The sequence below is a fragment of the Microcaecilia unicolor genome, chromosome 14 (genome assembly GCF_901765095.1).
Source record: "Microcaecilia unicolor chromosome 14, aMicUni1.1, whole genome shotgun sequence".
Taxonomy (NCBI): Eukaryota; Metazoa; Chordata; class Amphibia; order Gymnophiona; family Siphonopidae; genus Microcaecilia; species Microcaecilia unicolor.
Genome location: NC_044044.1, coordinates 41,622,876 through 41,640,908, shown reverse-complemented (window position 1 = coordinate 41,640,908; position 18,033 = coordinate 41,622,876). Strand labels below are relative to the sequence as shown.

Below are 18,033 nucleotides of genomic sequence, written 5' to 3'. Positions count from 1 at the left end.
TGCTTATCAGGGTAGAGATACACTACAGAGGCGAAGAATGACATCTCGAGATAATTATGGCTGATATAATATGGATATCATTAAATGTAAAGGGGCTAAACATACCCAGAAAGCGACAATTATTATTTAGGGAACTTTGCCGCCTACAAGTGGATGTGGCTTTGATCCAGGAAACCCACCTTAAACCCAGATACGAGAGACTCTGTACGCATAGACAATACCCTCATATATATTTCACCTCTTCCCATGCGAACACAAAAAGTAAGGGGGTTTTGATAGCACTAAGCAATTCCAAGCCCTGGGTGGTACGGAAGATAATACGGGACAAAGATGGGCGATATTTGATTATGAACCTGCAGTTAGCTGGAAAAGCTTATACGATATTAAACATCTATGGTCCCAATGCCAATCAGGAGCAATTTTTCCTAGAACTAGACCGACAGATCACACAACACATTGAGGGATCCCTACTAGTAGGAGGAGACTTTAACATTACATTGCATCCCCATTTAGACAACTCCACAATAGGAGTCACATATGGCCAACAGGGTAGACGCCAACTTAAAGAATTACTCACAAGGTGGCAGTTAATAGACTTGTGGCGTAGGGATAATCCCTCAACACGTAGCTATACATTTTACTCTTCAATGCATCATAGCTTTTCCCGGATAGACATGTGGCTGGGAGATGTAATGATATCGAGTATGGGGGCTACATCCCAAATACTACCACGTACATGGTCAGATCACTCCCCAGTGCTGCTACGACTCGTAAACATGGGGATGCCAATTGGACCGGGTCAATTAGACGGGGCATACCTAGAATGGGAAGAGCGAGGCTTGTGCGAACTGGGACAAATGTGGGAACAAGGGGTAGTGACCTCATACACAGAATTATGCCGAGAACATGGACTTTCCCCCCTGTAAGCTTTCCAATTTTACCAAGTTCGTGACTTTATAAAGAGGAGGGTGGTAGAAGAGCTTAGTCTGACAGAGACAATACTGGAGAAAAGTCTGACAAAAGGGGGTAGTAAAGGGGGGATAACTAGAATTTATGGGGCCCTCTTATCTAGGGAGAACCCAATAGAACACTACACTACAAAGTGGGAAATAGTAATGGGTTCCACCTATGACCCATCTCAATGGGCACAAGCCTTTCGGTCACTACTAAGGGTATCAGTCTCTAGTACCCTGATAGAAAACGGGCACAAGATGCTATATTGGTGGTACTACACTCCCCATCGATTAGCCACAATGTATAAAAAGGGCACTGGCAACTGTTGGAGGCAATGTGAGATAAAAGGGGATATGTTTCACGTGTGGTGGGCCTGTAGCCACGCTCAAAAGTTTTGGATGGAGGTGATAGGCTTCCTATGTGAAGTGACGAGCCAGACATATCCCATGAAGGTGGAGAGCTGTCTGCTTCACTTTAAACCCACAGGGATTGAAAAAATCACACACAGCTTCGCCACTCAGCTATTTGTGGCAGGCAAACTCATCATTGCCTCAGCCTGGAAGAAACCTATGATTCCGGGGATACACATAGTCCGGGAAAAATTGGATAGAATACAACTGATGTCAAAACTTACTGCTATGAGGAACGGTCGGATTACACATTACCACAAAATCTGGGACCCGTATATTAAATGGAAAGCAACCTCTGCATTATAACCTGTTGCACACACAATTATATAGGGGGGGGGGGGAAAGCTTAAGAGGAGGGGAATATAGTTAACCTAAATAGAGGTGTATAACTGTTTAGCTGAAGTTGTTAGATAATGTTTGAAATTCTTATGCTACTATGTGAAGACATGTATCTACAGAATCAATATATAGATATGTACTGTGTTTCAAAATGTTAAAATTATAAATAAATGCTTAAAAAAAAACAAAAAAACGAAGACACACCTGGGGAGGGCTGGGCCAGTCCAATAGGAACCTTAGTCACAATGCATGAAAGGTAAAACTGAATTAAAAATTCTGTCTTGGAATGTAGCGGGAATTACGTCCCCCATTAAATGGTATAAGATATTATCCCAATTGAGGGCGCATGGTGCGGACATCGCGTGTCTCCAAGAAACTAAACTTTCGGATAAAGAGCACGCAAAACTCTGCCAACAATGGGTGGGTGAAAGCTATTACTCCTCCTCAGGGAATCGGAGTGGTGGAGTGGCCGTCCTCTTAAAAAAGGGCCTGCCCTGTCAAGCCAAGCTAGTGTATGGAGACTCCAATGGGCGCATAGTTTTGCTTCAATTAAATTACCAGGGAACAAAATTCTATTTATGCACCGTGTATGGGCCCAACTCATTTTCCCCCTCTTTCTTCCAGCGCCTGACGGCGCTGGGCCTACAATACACAGATGCGCCGTGGGTATGGGCGGGGGACTTCAACCAAGTTATGGAGCCGGCCCTGGACAGATCTTCCCCTCGTGCAGTGGTGGCGGTGGGTGGTGGGAGAGGCCTGCCAGCCTTATGCAAATCTTTAACCTTAGTTGATCTGTGGCGACTATTGCACCCTGAGAGCAAGGATTACACCCATCAATCTAGGGTCCACCAAACGTGGTCACAAATCGATTACATACTACTAACCCAATCTTGGTTTTTCAGAGTGCATAGAGCCTTTATAGGCCCTACCGAGATCTCTGATCACTCCCTGATAGGGATAGAATTAAATCTAGGGACCAGGAGGGATGCTTCTAGATTACGACGATTTCCTTCGCACCTATATCAGGATAGGAAATTTGTAGATCATGTGAAGGCCCGCTGGCAGTTCTGTGTTGACACGAAGGCGCACTCTTGCACCTCACCAGCTTTATTTTGGGAAGCCTCCAAGGCTGTTCTCCGCGGAGAGATAATTACATTTATAAGTGCGCGAGCAAAGAAACTGGCAGCGGGCATTCTGCAGCTGGAGTCAGCTTACAGGGCGGCAAAAAGATTGCATATACAGTGGGGGAAATAAGTATTTGATCCCTTGCTGATTTTGTAAGTTTGCCCACTGACAAAGACATGAGCAGCCCATAATTGAAGGGTAGGTTATTGGTAACAGTGCGAGATAGCACATCACAAATTAAATCCGGAAAATCACATTGTGGAAAGTATATGAATTTATTTGCATTCTGCAGAGGGAAATAAGTATTTGATCCCCCACCAACCAGTAAGAGATCTGGCCCCTACAGACCAGGTAGATGCTCCAAATCAACTCGTTACTTGCATGACAGACAGCTGTTGGCAATGGTCACCTGTATGAAAGACACCTGTCCACAGACTCAGTGAATCAGTCAGACTCTAACCTCTACAAAATGGCCAAGAGCAAGGAGCTGTCTAAGGATGTCAGGGACAAGATCATACACCTGCACAAGGCTGGAATGGGCTACAAAACCATCAGTAAGACGCTGGGCGAGAAGGAGACAACTGTTGGTGCCATAGTAAGAAAATGGAAGAAGTACAAAATGACTGTCAATCGACAAAGATCTGGGGCTCCACGCAAAATCTCACCTCGTGGGGTATCCTTGATCATGAGGAAGGTTAGAAATCAGCCTACAACTACAAGGGGGGAACTTGTCAATGATCTCAAGGCAGCTGGGACCACTGTCACCACGAAAACCATTGGTAACACATTACGACATAACGGATTGCAATCCTGCAGTGCCCGCAAGGTCCCCCTGCTCCGGAAGGCACATGTGACGGCCCGTCTGAAGTTTGCCAGTGAACACCTGGATGATGCCGAGAGTGATTGGGAGAAGGTGCTGTGGTCAGATGAGACAAAAATTGAGCTCTTTGGCATGAACTCAACTCGCCGTGTTTGGAGGAAGAGAAATGCTGCCTATGACCCAAAGAACACCGTCCCCACTGTCAAGCATGGAGGTGGAAATGTTATGTTTTGGGGGTGTTTCTCTGCTAAGGGCACAGGACTACTTCACCGCATCAATGGGAGAATGGATGGGGCCATGTACCGTACAATTCTGAGTGACAACCTCCTTCCCTCCGCCAGGGCCTTAAAAATGGGTCGTGGCTGGGTCTTCCAGCACGACAATGACCCAAAACATACAGCCAAGGCAACAAAGGAGTGGCTCAGGAAGAAGCACATTAGGGTCATGGAGTGGCCTAGCCAGTCACCAGACCTTAATCCCATTGAAAACTTATGGAGGGAGCTGAAGCTGCGAGTTGCCAAGCGACAGCCCAGAACTCTTAATGATTTAGAGATGATCTGCAAAGAGGAGTGGACCAAAATTCCTCCTGACATGTGTGCAAACCTCATCATCAACTACAGAAGACGTCTGACCGCTGTGCTTGCCAACAAGGGTTTTGCCACCAAGTATTACAGTGGGGGAAATAAGTATTTGATCCCTTGCTGATTTTGTAAGTTTGCCCACTGACAAAGACATGAGCAGCCCATAATTGAAGGGTAGGTTATTGGTAACAGTGAGAGATAGCACATCACAAATTAAATCCGGAAAATCACATTGTGGAAAGTATATGAATTTATTTGCATTCTGCAGAGGGAAATAAGTATTTAATCCCTCTGGCAAACAAGACCTAATACTTGGTGGCAAACCCTTGTTGGCAAGCACAGCGGTCAGACGTCTTCTGTAGTTGATGATGAGGTTTGCACACATGTCAGGAGGAATTTTGGTCCACTCCTCTTTGCAGATCATCTCTAAATCATTAAGAGTTCTGGGCTGTCGCTTGGCAACTCGCAGCTTCAGCTCCCTCCATAAGTTTTCAATGGGATTAAGGTCTGGTGACTGGCTAGGCCACTCCATGACCCTAATGTGCTTCTTCCTGAGCCACTCCTTTGTTGCCTTGGCTGTATGTTTTGGGTCATTGTCGTGCTGGAAGACCCAGCCACGACCCATTTTTAAGGCCCTGGCGGAGGGAAGGAGGTTGTCACTCAGAATTGTACGGTACATGGCCCCATCCATTCTCCCATTGATGCGGTGAAGTAGTCCTGTGCCCTTAGCAGAGAAACACCCCCAAAACATAACATTTCCACCTCCATGCTTGACAGTGGGGACGGTGTTCTTTGGGTCATAGGCAGCATTTCTCTTCCTCCAAACACGGCGAGTTGAGTTCATGCCAAAGAGCTCAATTTTTGTCTCATCTGACCACAGCACCTTCTCCCAATCACTCTCGGCATCATCCAGGTGTTCACTGGCAAACTTCAGACGGGCCGTCACATGTGCCTGCCGGAGCAGGGGGACCTTGCGGGCACTGCAGGATTGCAATCCGTTATGTCGTAATGTGTTACCAATGGTTTTCGTGGTGACAGTGGTCCCAGCTGCCTTGAGATCATTGACAAGTTCCCCCCTTGTAGTTGTAGGCTGATTTCTAACCTTCCTCATGATCAAGGATACCCCACGAGGTGAGATTTTGCGTGGAGCCCCAGATCTTTGTCGATTGACAGTCATTTTGTACTTCTTCCATTTTCTTACTATGGCACCAACAGTTGTCTCCTTCTCGCCCAGCGTCTTACTGATGGTTTTGTAGCCCATTCCAGCCTTGTGCAGGTATATGATCTTGTCCCTGACATCCTTAGACAGCTCCTTGCTCTTGGCCATTTTGTAGAGGTTAGAGTCTGACTGATTCACTGAGTCTGTGGACAGGTGTCTTTCATACAGGTGACCATTGCCGACAGCTGTCTGTCATGCAGGTAACGAGTTGATTTGGAGCATCTACCTGGTCTGTAGGGGCCAGATCTCTTACTGGTTGGTGGGGGATCAAATACTTATTTCCCTCTGCAGAATGCAAATAAATTCATATACTTTCCACAATGTGATTTTCCGGATTTAATTTGTGATGTGCTATCTCTCACTGTTACCAATAACCTACCCTTCAATTATGGGCTGCTCATGTCTTTGTCAGTGGGCAAACTTACAAAATCAGCAAGGGATCAAATACTTATTTCCCCCACTGTAGGTCTTGTTTGCCAGAGGGATTAAATACTTATTTCCCTCTGCAGAATGCAAATAAATTCATATACTTTCCACAATGTGATTTTCCGGATTTAATTTGTGATGTGCTATCTCTCACTGTTACCAATAACCTACCCTTCAATTATGGGCTGCTCATGTCTTTGTCAGTGGGCAAACTTACAAAATCAGCAAGGGATCAAATACTTATTTCCCCCACTGTAGCTAACCCCAATAGAGAAAACCAAGAGAAAGTGACGTCAACGTTGGTGGCGTTAAACTCGATGATTCACGAGAAATAGAAGGGGCTACTATTTGCTAAGCACCTAAATTTTCAACGTTTTAGAAACAAAACAGGGAGACTCCTGGCACAGGTAGCTAGAGCAAAAACAGCAAGGAAATTTATCTCCCACATCAAATTAGGTACTGGGCCACGGCTTTCCCGACCTGAGGAAATAGCAAAGGCATTCAAAGATTATTTTCAGGAAGTGTATTCCAATAAGGGAGAAACTCAGGGCCCTTTGATAGAAGATTATTTAGAAGACGCGGCCATGCCGCGCCTGGAGCAGAAAGTGATAGAACAAATGTCTCTCCCCATTAGAGCGCAGGAACTACAAAAGGTAATAAAATCCCTACCACTCCGATCGGCCCCTGGACCGGACGGGTTTTCCAGCGAATACTATAAAATATTGGGTCAGGATTTGGTGGGGCCCCTAATCTCATACTATGAAGAGGTGGTGGGGCGTGGTAGCTTTTCCCCGAGAGAAAATGAAGCGCTAATTGCTCTCATTCCGAAGCCTGGAAAGCCGCAAGACCAATTGGAATCCTACAGACCTATATCGTTTCTCAATATTGATGTTAAGATTTTGGCAAGGATATTGGCGGACAGGCTAGCGCAACATTTACCATCTTTAATTGGCGACCATCAGGTCAGCTTCGTCAGAGGCCGCCAAACTACGGTAAATGTGCGAAAAGTCCTCCTGTCCATAGCGCATAGTCAGAACACAACCCACTTTTATTAGTGAGTCTCGATGCTGAAAAAGCATTCGATAAGGTGCAGTGGAGTTACCTTTTCCGGGTGTTGCGCTGGGTGGGACTGGAGGGCTGGTTTATGGAGGTTATAGCGGCTCTGTACTCTAATCCCACGGCCAGCATTATGACGAATGGGACCCAATCAGCAGCATTTACATTACAACTAGACAAGGCTGCCCACTATCCCCTCTCTTGTTCCTATTATATTTAGAACCTCTCCTACGGACCATCACGAGGGATCCAGATATAGTGGGCCTTTCTATGCCCGCGCAGGAGGTCAAAATATTAGCATTTGCGGATAACATATTTCTGACTTTGACTCGCCCTGAAACATCGGTGCAGCACCTGCTGGGGGCCCTGGACGAATTTGGGTTTCTCACAGGAGTTTCCCTAAACTTTCAAAAGTCGGTAGCCCTTCCAACACAGGTGGAGATCAGGACAAAGTGGACAGGCAAATTCCCTTTTCAATGGGAGACAACCAGGCTTAAATATTTGGTTTTTTTTAATCCCTATAGACTTATCAGAGCTCTATGCACTCAATGTGGTACCCCTAAAGCAACAGACCACAAAAATGTTGCAAAGGTGGCAGGCACTCCCGATCTCATTATTAGGTCGCATTGCGCTTTACAACATGGTCCTCTTTCCCAAGTGGACTTATGTGTTGCAAATGCTCCCACTACTGCTACGTCCCGGAGAGGGAAAGTGGCTGCGGAAAAAATTAAATTATTTCTTGTGGCAGGGGAAGAGGGCCCGCATACCACTCCCTAAAGTAATGTTACCCCAATTTGGGGGGGGGGGGGTTGGGACTACTGGACCTTAAATTGTTCGCCCTCGCTAGTAATATACGGCACATATCAGATTGGTTTCGCAACTCCCATTATTTTACTTGCACAGACACAGAGATTGCTCTCCTGGGAAACACCCATTTTGCATGGTGGTTACACGCCCCATCGGTGGACCTGACCCAGTTGGGACCGCTGCGATATGTTCTGTCCTCGCTGTGCACCACCTGGAGGAGACTCTGTCGGCTTCGGTCGTTGAGTCCTTCAGTCTCAGGATTGTTGCCACTTAGTGGAAATTCAGCATTCCCGGCAGGGACTTCTTCTCCCGTCTTTCGGGGGTGGGGCGCGGTGGGGATAAAATATCTGTTTCAGGTGGTAACTGATCAAGTGGGAATAAAATCACTTGAGGAGCTGAGGGAAGAGTATGGGGCGAATGTGAATGATTGGTTTGCGTATGCACAATTGAAACATTATGTAGCCTCGTTACCGGCAGACTCTTTGAATGTGGACTCTTGGGACAAGATTAACGAAATGTTTGGACTGGACGCACAGCTGAAAGTACCACTCAGTTACTTCCACCGCAACCTGAGAGACGCACTGGAGACCCTGGATTACAAGGAGGTGGCCGTGGCTTGGAATACTGAGCTGCATTTAAATATTCAACCAGAGCAAATGGAGAATGCCTAAAAGCAATGTACAAAACGACCGCAAAACGCAGCTTGGTGGGAAATGCAGTACAAATTACTACTCCGATTGCATATTTCTCCTTACAGAGCATATAGAGCAACACTGCGAGAAACAGACTCTTGCCCTAAATGTAAAGGTGCTAAGGCCCATTTGGGGCACATGTATTGGAGCTGTGTCCAAGTAAAAATCTTTTGGACAGAGTTACATGGCCACGTGACACAGATCTGGAACTCATCTTGGAAGCTGTCCCCAAGGCAACTATTTGACATATTCGGGCTGCAAAGACCAACACCGGTGGGATTTAGAGGCTTTTTGTGCAGAGCTATATTAATGGCGAAGCGAATCATACTGCAATTATGGTTGACGGAGGACCGTCGCACAGTTCCTCACTGGAGATCGGCGATGATCCAAGCATGCGCCTTGGAAAAGAAGGGTATACCCGACTTGGCCTCCAGAAAAAGAGTGCAATTTTGTAACATTTGGTCCCCGTTTTTTGGGACTCCCTCACTCCAGTAGCAAGAAGCAAAATACTGAATTGTTGACTCATGCTTGACAGGGAAGGGTTGGGTAAGACGAATACTGTATTCCATAAGATATGTTACTTGAATTAAAATTGTAAACTGTTGATGTTTGGATTGCAATAAACATTATTTATAACAAAAAAAAAAAAGTGGAGAAGGTAGTGGTTTGGCAAAGTACCTCATGAAAGACTCCAGAGGAAATTGGAGAGTAATGGGATAGGAGGTAGTGTTCTATTGTGGATTAAAAGCTGGTTAAAAGATAGAAAACAGAGAGTAAGTACATAAGTAATGCCACACTGGGAAAAGACCAAGGGTCCATCGAGCCCAGCATCCTGTACACGACAGCGGCCAATCCAGGCCAAGGGCACCTGGCAAGCTTCCTAAATGTACAAATATTCTAAAATGTTATTCCCAGAATTGTGGATTTTTCCCAAGTCCATTTAGTAGCGGTTTATGGACTTGTCCTTTAGGAAACCGTCTAACCCCCTTTTAAACTCTGCCAAGCTAACCGCCTTCACCACGTTCTCCGTCAACTAATTCCAGAGTTTAATTACGCGTTGGGTGAAGAACATTTTTCTCCTATTTGATTTAAATTTACTACACTGTAGTTTCATCGCATGCCCCCTAGTCCTAGTAGGGTTAAATGGACGTATTCTCAATGGAGAAGGGTAGTTAGTGGGGTTCCCCAGGGTTCTGTGCTGGGACCGCTGCTTTTTAACATATTTAATGACCTAGAGATGGGAGTAACTAGTGAGGTAATTAAATTTGCTGATGACACAAAGTTATTCAAAGTCGTTAAATCGCGGGAGGATTGTGAAAAATTACAAGAGGACCGTACGAGACTGGGAGACTGGGCGTCTAAATAACAGATGACGTTTAATGTGAGCAAGTGCAAAGTGATGCATGTGGGAAAGAGGAATCCGAATTATAGCTATGTAATGCAAGGTTCCACACGTCACCGACCAAGAAAGGGATCTAGGTGTCATCATTGATGGTAAGTTGAAACCTTCTGCTCAGTGTGCTGCTGCGGCTAAGAAAGCAAATAGAATGTTAGGTAATATTAGGAAAGGAATGGAAAACAAAAATGAGGATGTTATAATGCCTTTATATCACTCCATGGTGCGACCGCACCACGAATATTGTGTTCAATTCTGGTCACCGCATCTAAAAAAAGATATAGTGGAATTAGAAAAGGTGCAGAGAAGGGAGATGAAAATGATAAAGGGGATGGGACGACTTCTCTATGAGGAAAGGCTAAAGCGGCTAGGGCTCTTCAGCTTGGAGAAAAGGTGGCTGAGGGGAGATATGATAGAGGTCTATAAAATAATGAGTGGAGTTGAACGGGTAGATGTGAAGCGTCTGTTCACGCTTTCCAAAAATACTACGACTAGGGGGCATGCGATGAAGCTACAATGTAGTAAATTTAGAACGAAAGAGAAAATGTTTCTTCACTCAACGTGTAATTAAACTCTGGAATTCGTTGCCAGAGAAGGTGGTAAAGGCGGTTAGCTTAGTGGAGTTTAAAAAAGGTTTGGACGGTCCATAGACCGTTATTAAATGGACTTGGGGAAAATCCACTATTTCTGGGATAAGCAGTATAAAATGTTTTGTACATTTTTGGGATCTTGCCAGGTATGTGTGACCTGGATTGGCCACTGTTGGAAACAGGATGCTGGGCTCGATGGACCTTTGGCCTTTCCCAGTATGGCAATACTTATGTACGGTAGCTTTTGTGTTCAATTGTAGAGTTTTGGTGATGTTTATTCATATAGGTTTTGAAGAGGTAGATTTGAAAGGAAGGCAACAATATCTTTGTGATTAGCTGTAGAACTTTTTGAAGAGGTAGGTTTTCATTTATTTTCTGAATTGGAGGAGATTTGTGATGCTTCTTATGGTTTTTTTGTATCGAGTTCCACCATTTGGAATCCTGGTAGCTAAATCCTGCTGTGTAGATAGTTTTGTAGATGGTGTTTTTGCAGTTTTCAGAAGATCCCTAATGAATATGCCTGAGAAAGATTTGTATGATCACAACATCCATTGTATACAGATGCCTCTCATGCATATTCATTAGGGATCTCCAGAAAACCTGGTCTGTTTGCAGCTCTCAAGGACTGAACTTAGACAAGCCTGTTGTAATTATTCCAAACTAGCCATTTATTTGATTTGATTTATTTCATATAATTTATTCCCACAGCCACACCGGATACATTTATATATATCAGGCTTTTCCAACCCTATTCCTGGAGCCCAGCAGCCAGTGAGGTCTTCAGGCTGATTAATAAATTGATTGATTTAAAAATGTATAGTCTGCGTTATCTACCATTCTAGATGGGTTACAATAAACCATACATCATAACGTGCATAAATACAAAAACCTAACATACGAATTAAAGCATGTTTCACTAATCACTTTACAAAACCAGGAACTGCATCAATGCTCTTATGGTGAGAACATTAAAAGGAAACTTTAAGACAATCCAGGAACTTAAGACCTTTGAAGTCAAAATAATTAAATATCTTGATATACTTCAGACACTATAAACCATGGCCCTGATATTCAGACTGTGGGAAATAGCCGGGCTGTCTCCCGCGATCCACGCTGAACCCAAATATTCAATGCTGTTTCCAGTGACTGGCACTGAATGTCCATTTGAAGATAACAGGTTATGTAGATATTCAGACATAGCAAATTATCTTTAAACAGGCCAAAGATATGCTAGGGTTTGATGTGACCAAATATGACTGACAAACCCAGTTTTAAAATCGATGGATAGCTGATTATATCTCCTGATATAAACAGTTAGCCTGTTAAGCGCTATTTCACCAGTCAGCTGACCAGTTAAATAGTGCTAAATATCTGGGGGGGGTCTAACATTATATTGCTTTGTCACCCTTTTATCAGTCATCCATCTCTTCCTGACTCTCTCCCACCCACCCAGCTCTCCGTTTCTCACCTAACCCACCCCACCCTCTTCCTGTGAGACTATCATTGGAATGCTTTTGTGTTTCACGTATATATTCTGATATTTATTTATTTATGGGGAATTATTAACCGCCTTTATGAAGAGATTCACCCAAGGCAGTGTACAGCAGGTACAGTTTAACATAAAACTTGCCATTTTGTTAACAGCATAACAATAGTAAAATAACCAAGAATAAACATAAATACAATAAATGAGGTAAATTTGAAAACAGTAAATTGAACCTAATACAGTGCACTCCATTTAAGTGCACGTCGGATAAGAGCATGCTCTGTTTAACTGCATGCCGTACTTCGGTCCCGTTTTTGGCACCATCAATATCTATGTGGACAAACTTCGGTTTAGCGCACCACTGATAAGTGCAAGTTTCGCTTATATGCATGGTTCAAGTCCGCTCCTCTGCAGGAAAGACTCTGCATAAGCGCGTGCATGGAATATGGAAGCCGATTGGCGCGTGACAACCGAGATTTCAAATTTACCGCCTCTTTAACTGCCCCAGGCAAATAAGGGGAAAGAATGTTGTTGGAACATGCACCGGGGTTGTTGTCGTTGTGGTGGTGGTGGAACTGTAAGACTTTAAAACAGTGGCTGAACTAATAGAAGTTCTTAAAAAATTAGAAAACAAAGGAAGTCAAGCATCTATTGCTAAAGAATATGGTGTCAATCCCAGTTAAATTTAATGTGTCTTGAAGCAGAAAGACCAGCTTCTGGAAGACTGGCAAAACAATACAAATCCACAACGGAAACAAAACGTGCGGGAAAAGCTGAGGAGGTAGAAAATGCTCCTCTTCGGTGGTTTTCTTGAGTCAGGAGCAGACAGTTTTCCTGTCAGTGGTCCACTGCTTATGGAGGAAAGCTAACCAGGTAGCAGAAAGTCTTGGACTGAATGAATTCAAAGCCACTGTTGGATGGTTGGAAAGATGAAAGGAGAGGAACAGTATAAAATTCAAGAAACAGCATGGTGAGAAACAAGACGCGGGAGGTGGTGGAGATGAAAACGGTAATGGAATTCAAACATGCATGGGATAAACACAAAGGAATCCTTTTTAGAAGGAATGGTTCAGCGGAATCTTAGCGGAGATTAGGTGGCGATGCCAGAAACTGGAAAACAAAACGGGAGCTGGCCAGACTTGTACGATCTACACCCTGATTGTGACTGAATAGCTATTGATGGGCTGGAGTGTAAATTTTAAGGGGCTTCAACGTTAGCTTCAGAACTTAGTACAAGAACAGTGCTGGGTAGACTTCTACAGTCTGTGCCCTGAGAAAGGGAAGGACTAATCAAACTCGGGTATAAAGTATCACATACCATGTAAAATGAGTTTATCTTGTTGGGCAGACTGGATGGACCGTAAGGACTTTATCTGCCATCATTTACTATGTTACTATGCTACTCTGAAGAACCAATGGAGTTGCTGCAGTTCGTTTTTGTTGTCATTGCATATTTTATGCTACGTTTGTTTATTAATAAAAATAAGTCAAAAGAATACTAGTGTATGTCGGCATTGATGCCCCATGTTTAGGTACGCCCTCATATGCAACTATCAATGACAGGTGTCAGATGATACAACAAGAGGCATATTTTCAAAGCACTAAGGGACCCTTTTACTAAGTCATCGTAAGCGTCTAACACAAGCCCAACGTGACCCAAAAATGGAGGTTACCACCCGGACTACCGCATGGGTCTTGTGGTAATTTAATTTTTGGCTCGCATCTGAAAAATATTTGTTATTTTTGGGGGCATGTAACGGACGCGCGCCAAGTGGCATTTGACGTATGTAGGTCATTACCGCCTGGATTCTTTACTGCTAGGCAATGGCTGGCGGGGAAGGTCTCAGATCCCAAATGGACGTGCGGCAATTTTGATTTTGCCGTGTGTCCGTTTTTTGGCAAAAAAAGAAAAAAAGAGACCTTTTTTACAGGCCACACTAAAAAATGGATTGGCGCGTGCCCAAAACCCTCACCTACACTACCGCAAGCCATTTTTCAGCGTGTCTTTGTAAAAGGACGTAACTTTGTAAGTCTATGTGTTTGAAAATGAGCCTCTGATGCATAATTTAATATGAGTATGTGCGTAGCTGAGAGACAAGCCTATGGCCTGCCCATGATCCGCCCCTCATGTACACCCACCTCGCAGTTAGCTGCTGCCTTATATAATAGGCACCTGTCAATTAATGGCACCTTTGACATATGTAAATGGTGTGTACTTCTATGCACCACTTATACAATGACCCCATTTCTGAAAGAAAACAAGATTACTAATACTGCGCAACTCAGCAAACAATTTGATCCAGGGCATCGGGACTGCCACGTAAACATTGAATATGCATGAGTTAAATTGACATACACTGGAGAACAAGTATATGCAAGGGCAGCTGATCTGCAAGATCCAACATGCTGCAAAAAAAAGAAAAGATCAACGAACTTGTCCAGGACATAATATTTTATTTGTGATAATAAATAAACAGTAGCCCTGACATAGCTATGTTTCCCCCTTCTGTGGCTGCATCAGGGGCTATTAAAACCAGTAGGTGTATGAATAAGATGCACAAGCTGTCAGCAGCAACCAGTATTTTGATCTTTTCTTTTTTTTTTTTTTTTTGCACCACATTCCATGTGAAATCCTGAATATCCCACTGGTCCTGAGGTATCCAGAGCAGGTTTCAGAAGCCCTGTAGGACAAAAGTCACATTGTGGGTGTCTTATTTTTCTATTAAAAAAACTACATTGCCTCCTTCTAGAAATGCAGAAAATAAGTGTCGGGCAAACAATGGAGCATTTTAGAAGTGTCAAAAGAAGCTGGCTGTGCATGCTTTTTCTACTAGCATTTTTTTGTGATTTCTCTATACTGTGAGTATGCTGACATCTAGTGGCCATTGATGTCTGATACTGCTGTGGTTCCTTGTGCGTTAAGGAAGGTCTAATTCTCAAAGCCATTCCTGTGCATAAAATAGTGCTTATGTGTGGAAACTGCTTGTTCTAAAATGGCCTGGACTTTACCGCAGGTAAAAGTAATGCGTGGAATACTTTCCATTTACCTGGGAGGGAGTCTAGACTTTGAAATTTTGTGGGTACTAAATTGCATCTGTAAATGTATGCAGAGGACAACATCCATAGGAGCCAACTTTTCAAAATGATTGGGCGTGCTGAAATTTTTTTTCTTCACAGGTGGTGCATTCCCCCTCCCTCTCCCCACTCCCTCCCTCCGAGTTCCAGGGGTCCCTCCCACTCCCCCTCCCTGTTCCAGGGCCCCCCCCTCCGAGTTTCCAGGAGTCCTCCCTCCCTCCGTGTTCCACGGTCCTTCCCCCCCACTTCTGAGTTCCAGGGCCCCTCCCTCCCAGTTCCAGGGTCCCTCCCCCTCCCTCCCTCCCCGGGTCCCCCCTCCCTCCCAGTTCCAGGGGTGTCCCCTCCCTCCCTCGGTCCAGGTTTCAGGGTCCCTCCCTCCCAGTTCAGGGTCCTCCTCCCTCCCTTCGAGTTCCAGGCCCCTCTCTCCAATTTTAAAAGTAATCTATCTTTCCTCGTCGGGGTTAGGGCGGCAGTAGCAGTAAAAGCAAGCAGGCTCGGCTCCGGTGCTTAGTTGTTTTCCCTTCTCTCCAGCTCTGGACCCGCCCTTGCGGAAACGGAAATGAGGGCGGGACCAGAGCTGAGAGAGAGAGAAGGGAAAACAAGCACGGAGCCGAGCCTGCATGCTTTTTACCGCTGCTGCCGCCCTAACCCCGATGAGGTAAAATAGATGACTTTTAAAATTTGGAGGGAGGGGCCTGGAACTCGATAGGAGGAGGAAGGGAGGGAACAAACTTCCGGTGGGTGAAATATTGGGGGTACTGGAGCACCCACAGCACCCACGGAGTTGGCGCCTATGACAACATCCACATAGGCTGTACTAACACACAACCTCCTAGGTCCCTCTGTAGAACCTGCCAGCACAGACCCTGTCACATGTGTGTCTCTGTTTCTGCTATGTCTCATCCAGCACCCTCTGTTACAAAAGTTTAAACTAGTAGCGACAGCAAATTTTGGATGGGCCTACAGGAAAAATGGGTGGGGCTCTAAATGTCCTTTCTGCCTCCTGTCCCTACCAATTTTCTGCCCTCTCTCCACTCCCCTGGTACCCCTAAACTCAACTTAAAATACAAATACCTGAGCTGGCAGGGAACCCCCCCACCCCTCCCAAGCTCTGCCAGCTGAAGACCCACTCCAAAGTAGGGTTACCATATGGCCCAGAAAAGGAGGACACATTGATCCAGTCCGGGTTTGCTTTCATTTTGATTTTGAAGAAAGAGGCAATTGTCGTTCGGCTACATTCCAGCTTAACAATTGTGGAGGCCCCTGTTGAGACCTTCAAGTTTTTGGATACTTTCTTTGTGTATCGCATAAGAAGAAATAGCATTAAAGCATTTATAACACCATCCAAGACTCCTGAGGCAGGCCTGTGATCGAAACACAGTACTATGTTGAGTCTACAATAAAGTTTGCTCTTTTATATATCACCATAGTCTCTACGTCCTGAAGTAATTGGTCCCACTTCCCACTTGTTTGGATCTCCTTTTCTGGAGCCATATGGTAACCCTAGGCATTCAAACCTCCTTGCTGCCAAGTCTGGCAGTTCGGCAGCAGGTGTTCCTGCACCACTAATGCCAGGATACTCACACATACTCAACATTTATGCACTTACAAAGGTTTTTAGCCTCTTCCTGAAGTTGAGGTAGCTGTTTTCTGTTCTAGAAACATAGAAACATGACGGCAGATAAAGGCCATACAATCCAGTCTGCCCATCCTCTGTGTACCCCTAACTCTTCCTTTTCCTAAGTGATCCCACGTGCTTATCCCATTACTTTTTACATTCTGACACAGGTCCTCGACTCCACAACCTCCACCAGGAGTCCATTCCTGCCTCCACCACCCTTTCCGTACAATAATACTTTCTTAGATTACCCCTAAGCCTATTCCCTCTTAACCTTCATCGTATGCCCCCTCGTTCCATAGACGATCCATATTTTGACTCCAAGTACGGGGAATAGAGAGCTGAAAATCTGATGTTGATTTCTTTTTTAATGGTGATGCTAGCTTTAGTTGTTGTTTCAGTCTGTTAGACTGGACCAGACATAACGAAGTGCTCTTAGCAGTTCAGAGGCGAAGCCCTGTAAGATTTTAAAAACTAAACCAGCAGCTTTGAACCTGAGTCTTTCTGCTATGGGAAGCCAGTGCAGTTTGCTTAGATGAGTTGAAACACTAGTATATCTATTCAATCCTGTATATTAGTCTTACAGCTGTATTCTGTATGATTTGCAATGGTGTTTTTTTTCTGATATTGATACTTAATACCAAGAAATAGAACGTTACAGTCATCCAAGTAAGGCAGGACTAATATTGGATATAGCAAATTTGGAGAAGAATTACTTGGTCACCTTTGCATAGGTGTTAACATATGTAGTTAGAACTAGCAGTAATGTTTCCGTACTATGTGAGACAATCTGAAGCCAAATTGTGACCAGTGTGGAGGAGTGGGCCTATGGTTAGAGTGGTGGACTTTGATCTTGGGGAACTGGGTTTAAATTCCACCTGCAGGCACAGGCAGCTCCTTGGGACTCTGGGCAAGTCACTTAACCCTTCATTTGCCCCGGGTTACAAATAAGTACCTGTATATAATATGTAAGCCGCATTGAACCTGCTATGAGTGGGAAAGCACGGGTACAAATTTAAGAAAAAAAAATAGAAAAATTTTCCAGATAAAAAGAGAGTTATTTACTAATGTAGGTTTGTACTGCTCTTAGTAAAAAGGGTATGCTTGCCACTGGATGGTAGTTTGCAGGCGATGTTATGTCTAGCCCAGATTCTTTCAGTGAGAACAATTTTACCCATATCAGGAGAAGAGAGCTAGTTTTAACAGCACATTGAGATCATCGAGTAATCAGTTTACCTGCTTCGATGGGGATGATTTGAGGTGTTTTGGGCATTGCTCCAGGGAGCAGTTGGCTCGGGAGCATTTCAACAGTATTGATCTTACATCCTCAGCTGATAGTTGTTGACAAAAAGTCCCATTTTTGAGTCCTTGGGTTGTAGGATCTCTGGAGATTAAGGATGAACTATGGGTTGGGTTATTTTCCTCTGTTGGGAGTAGCC

At 44.5% G+C, this 18,033-nt stretch overlaps 1 protein-coding gene across 1 annotated transcript in view; it reads left to right on the top strand.

Moving 5' to 3' along the window:
* The first annotated feature begins 776 nt into the window (after positions 1-776).
* Positions 777-18,033, top strand: part of LOC115457465 (gamma-secretase subunit APH-1A-like) — a 40,646-nt gene continuing 23,389 nt past the window's right edge. The window contains exon 1 of the mRNA XM_030186880.1: positions 777-922. Coding sequence (XP_030042740.1) covers positions 777-922 — 146 coding nt within the window. The remainder of the gene's footprint in view (positions 923-18,033) is intronic.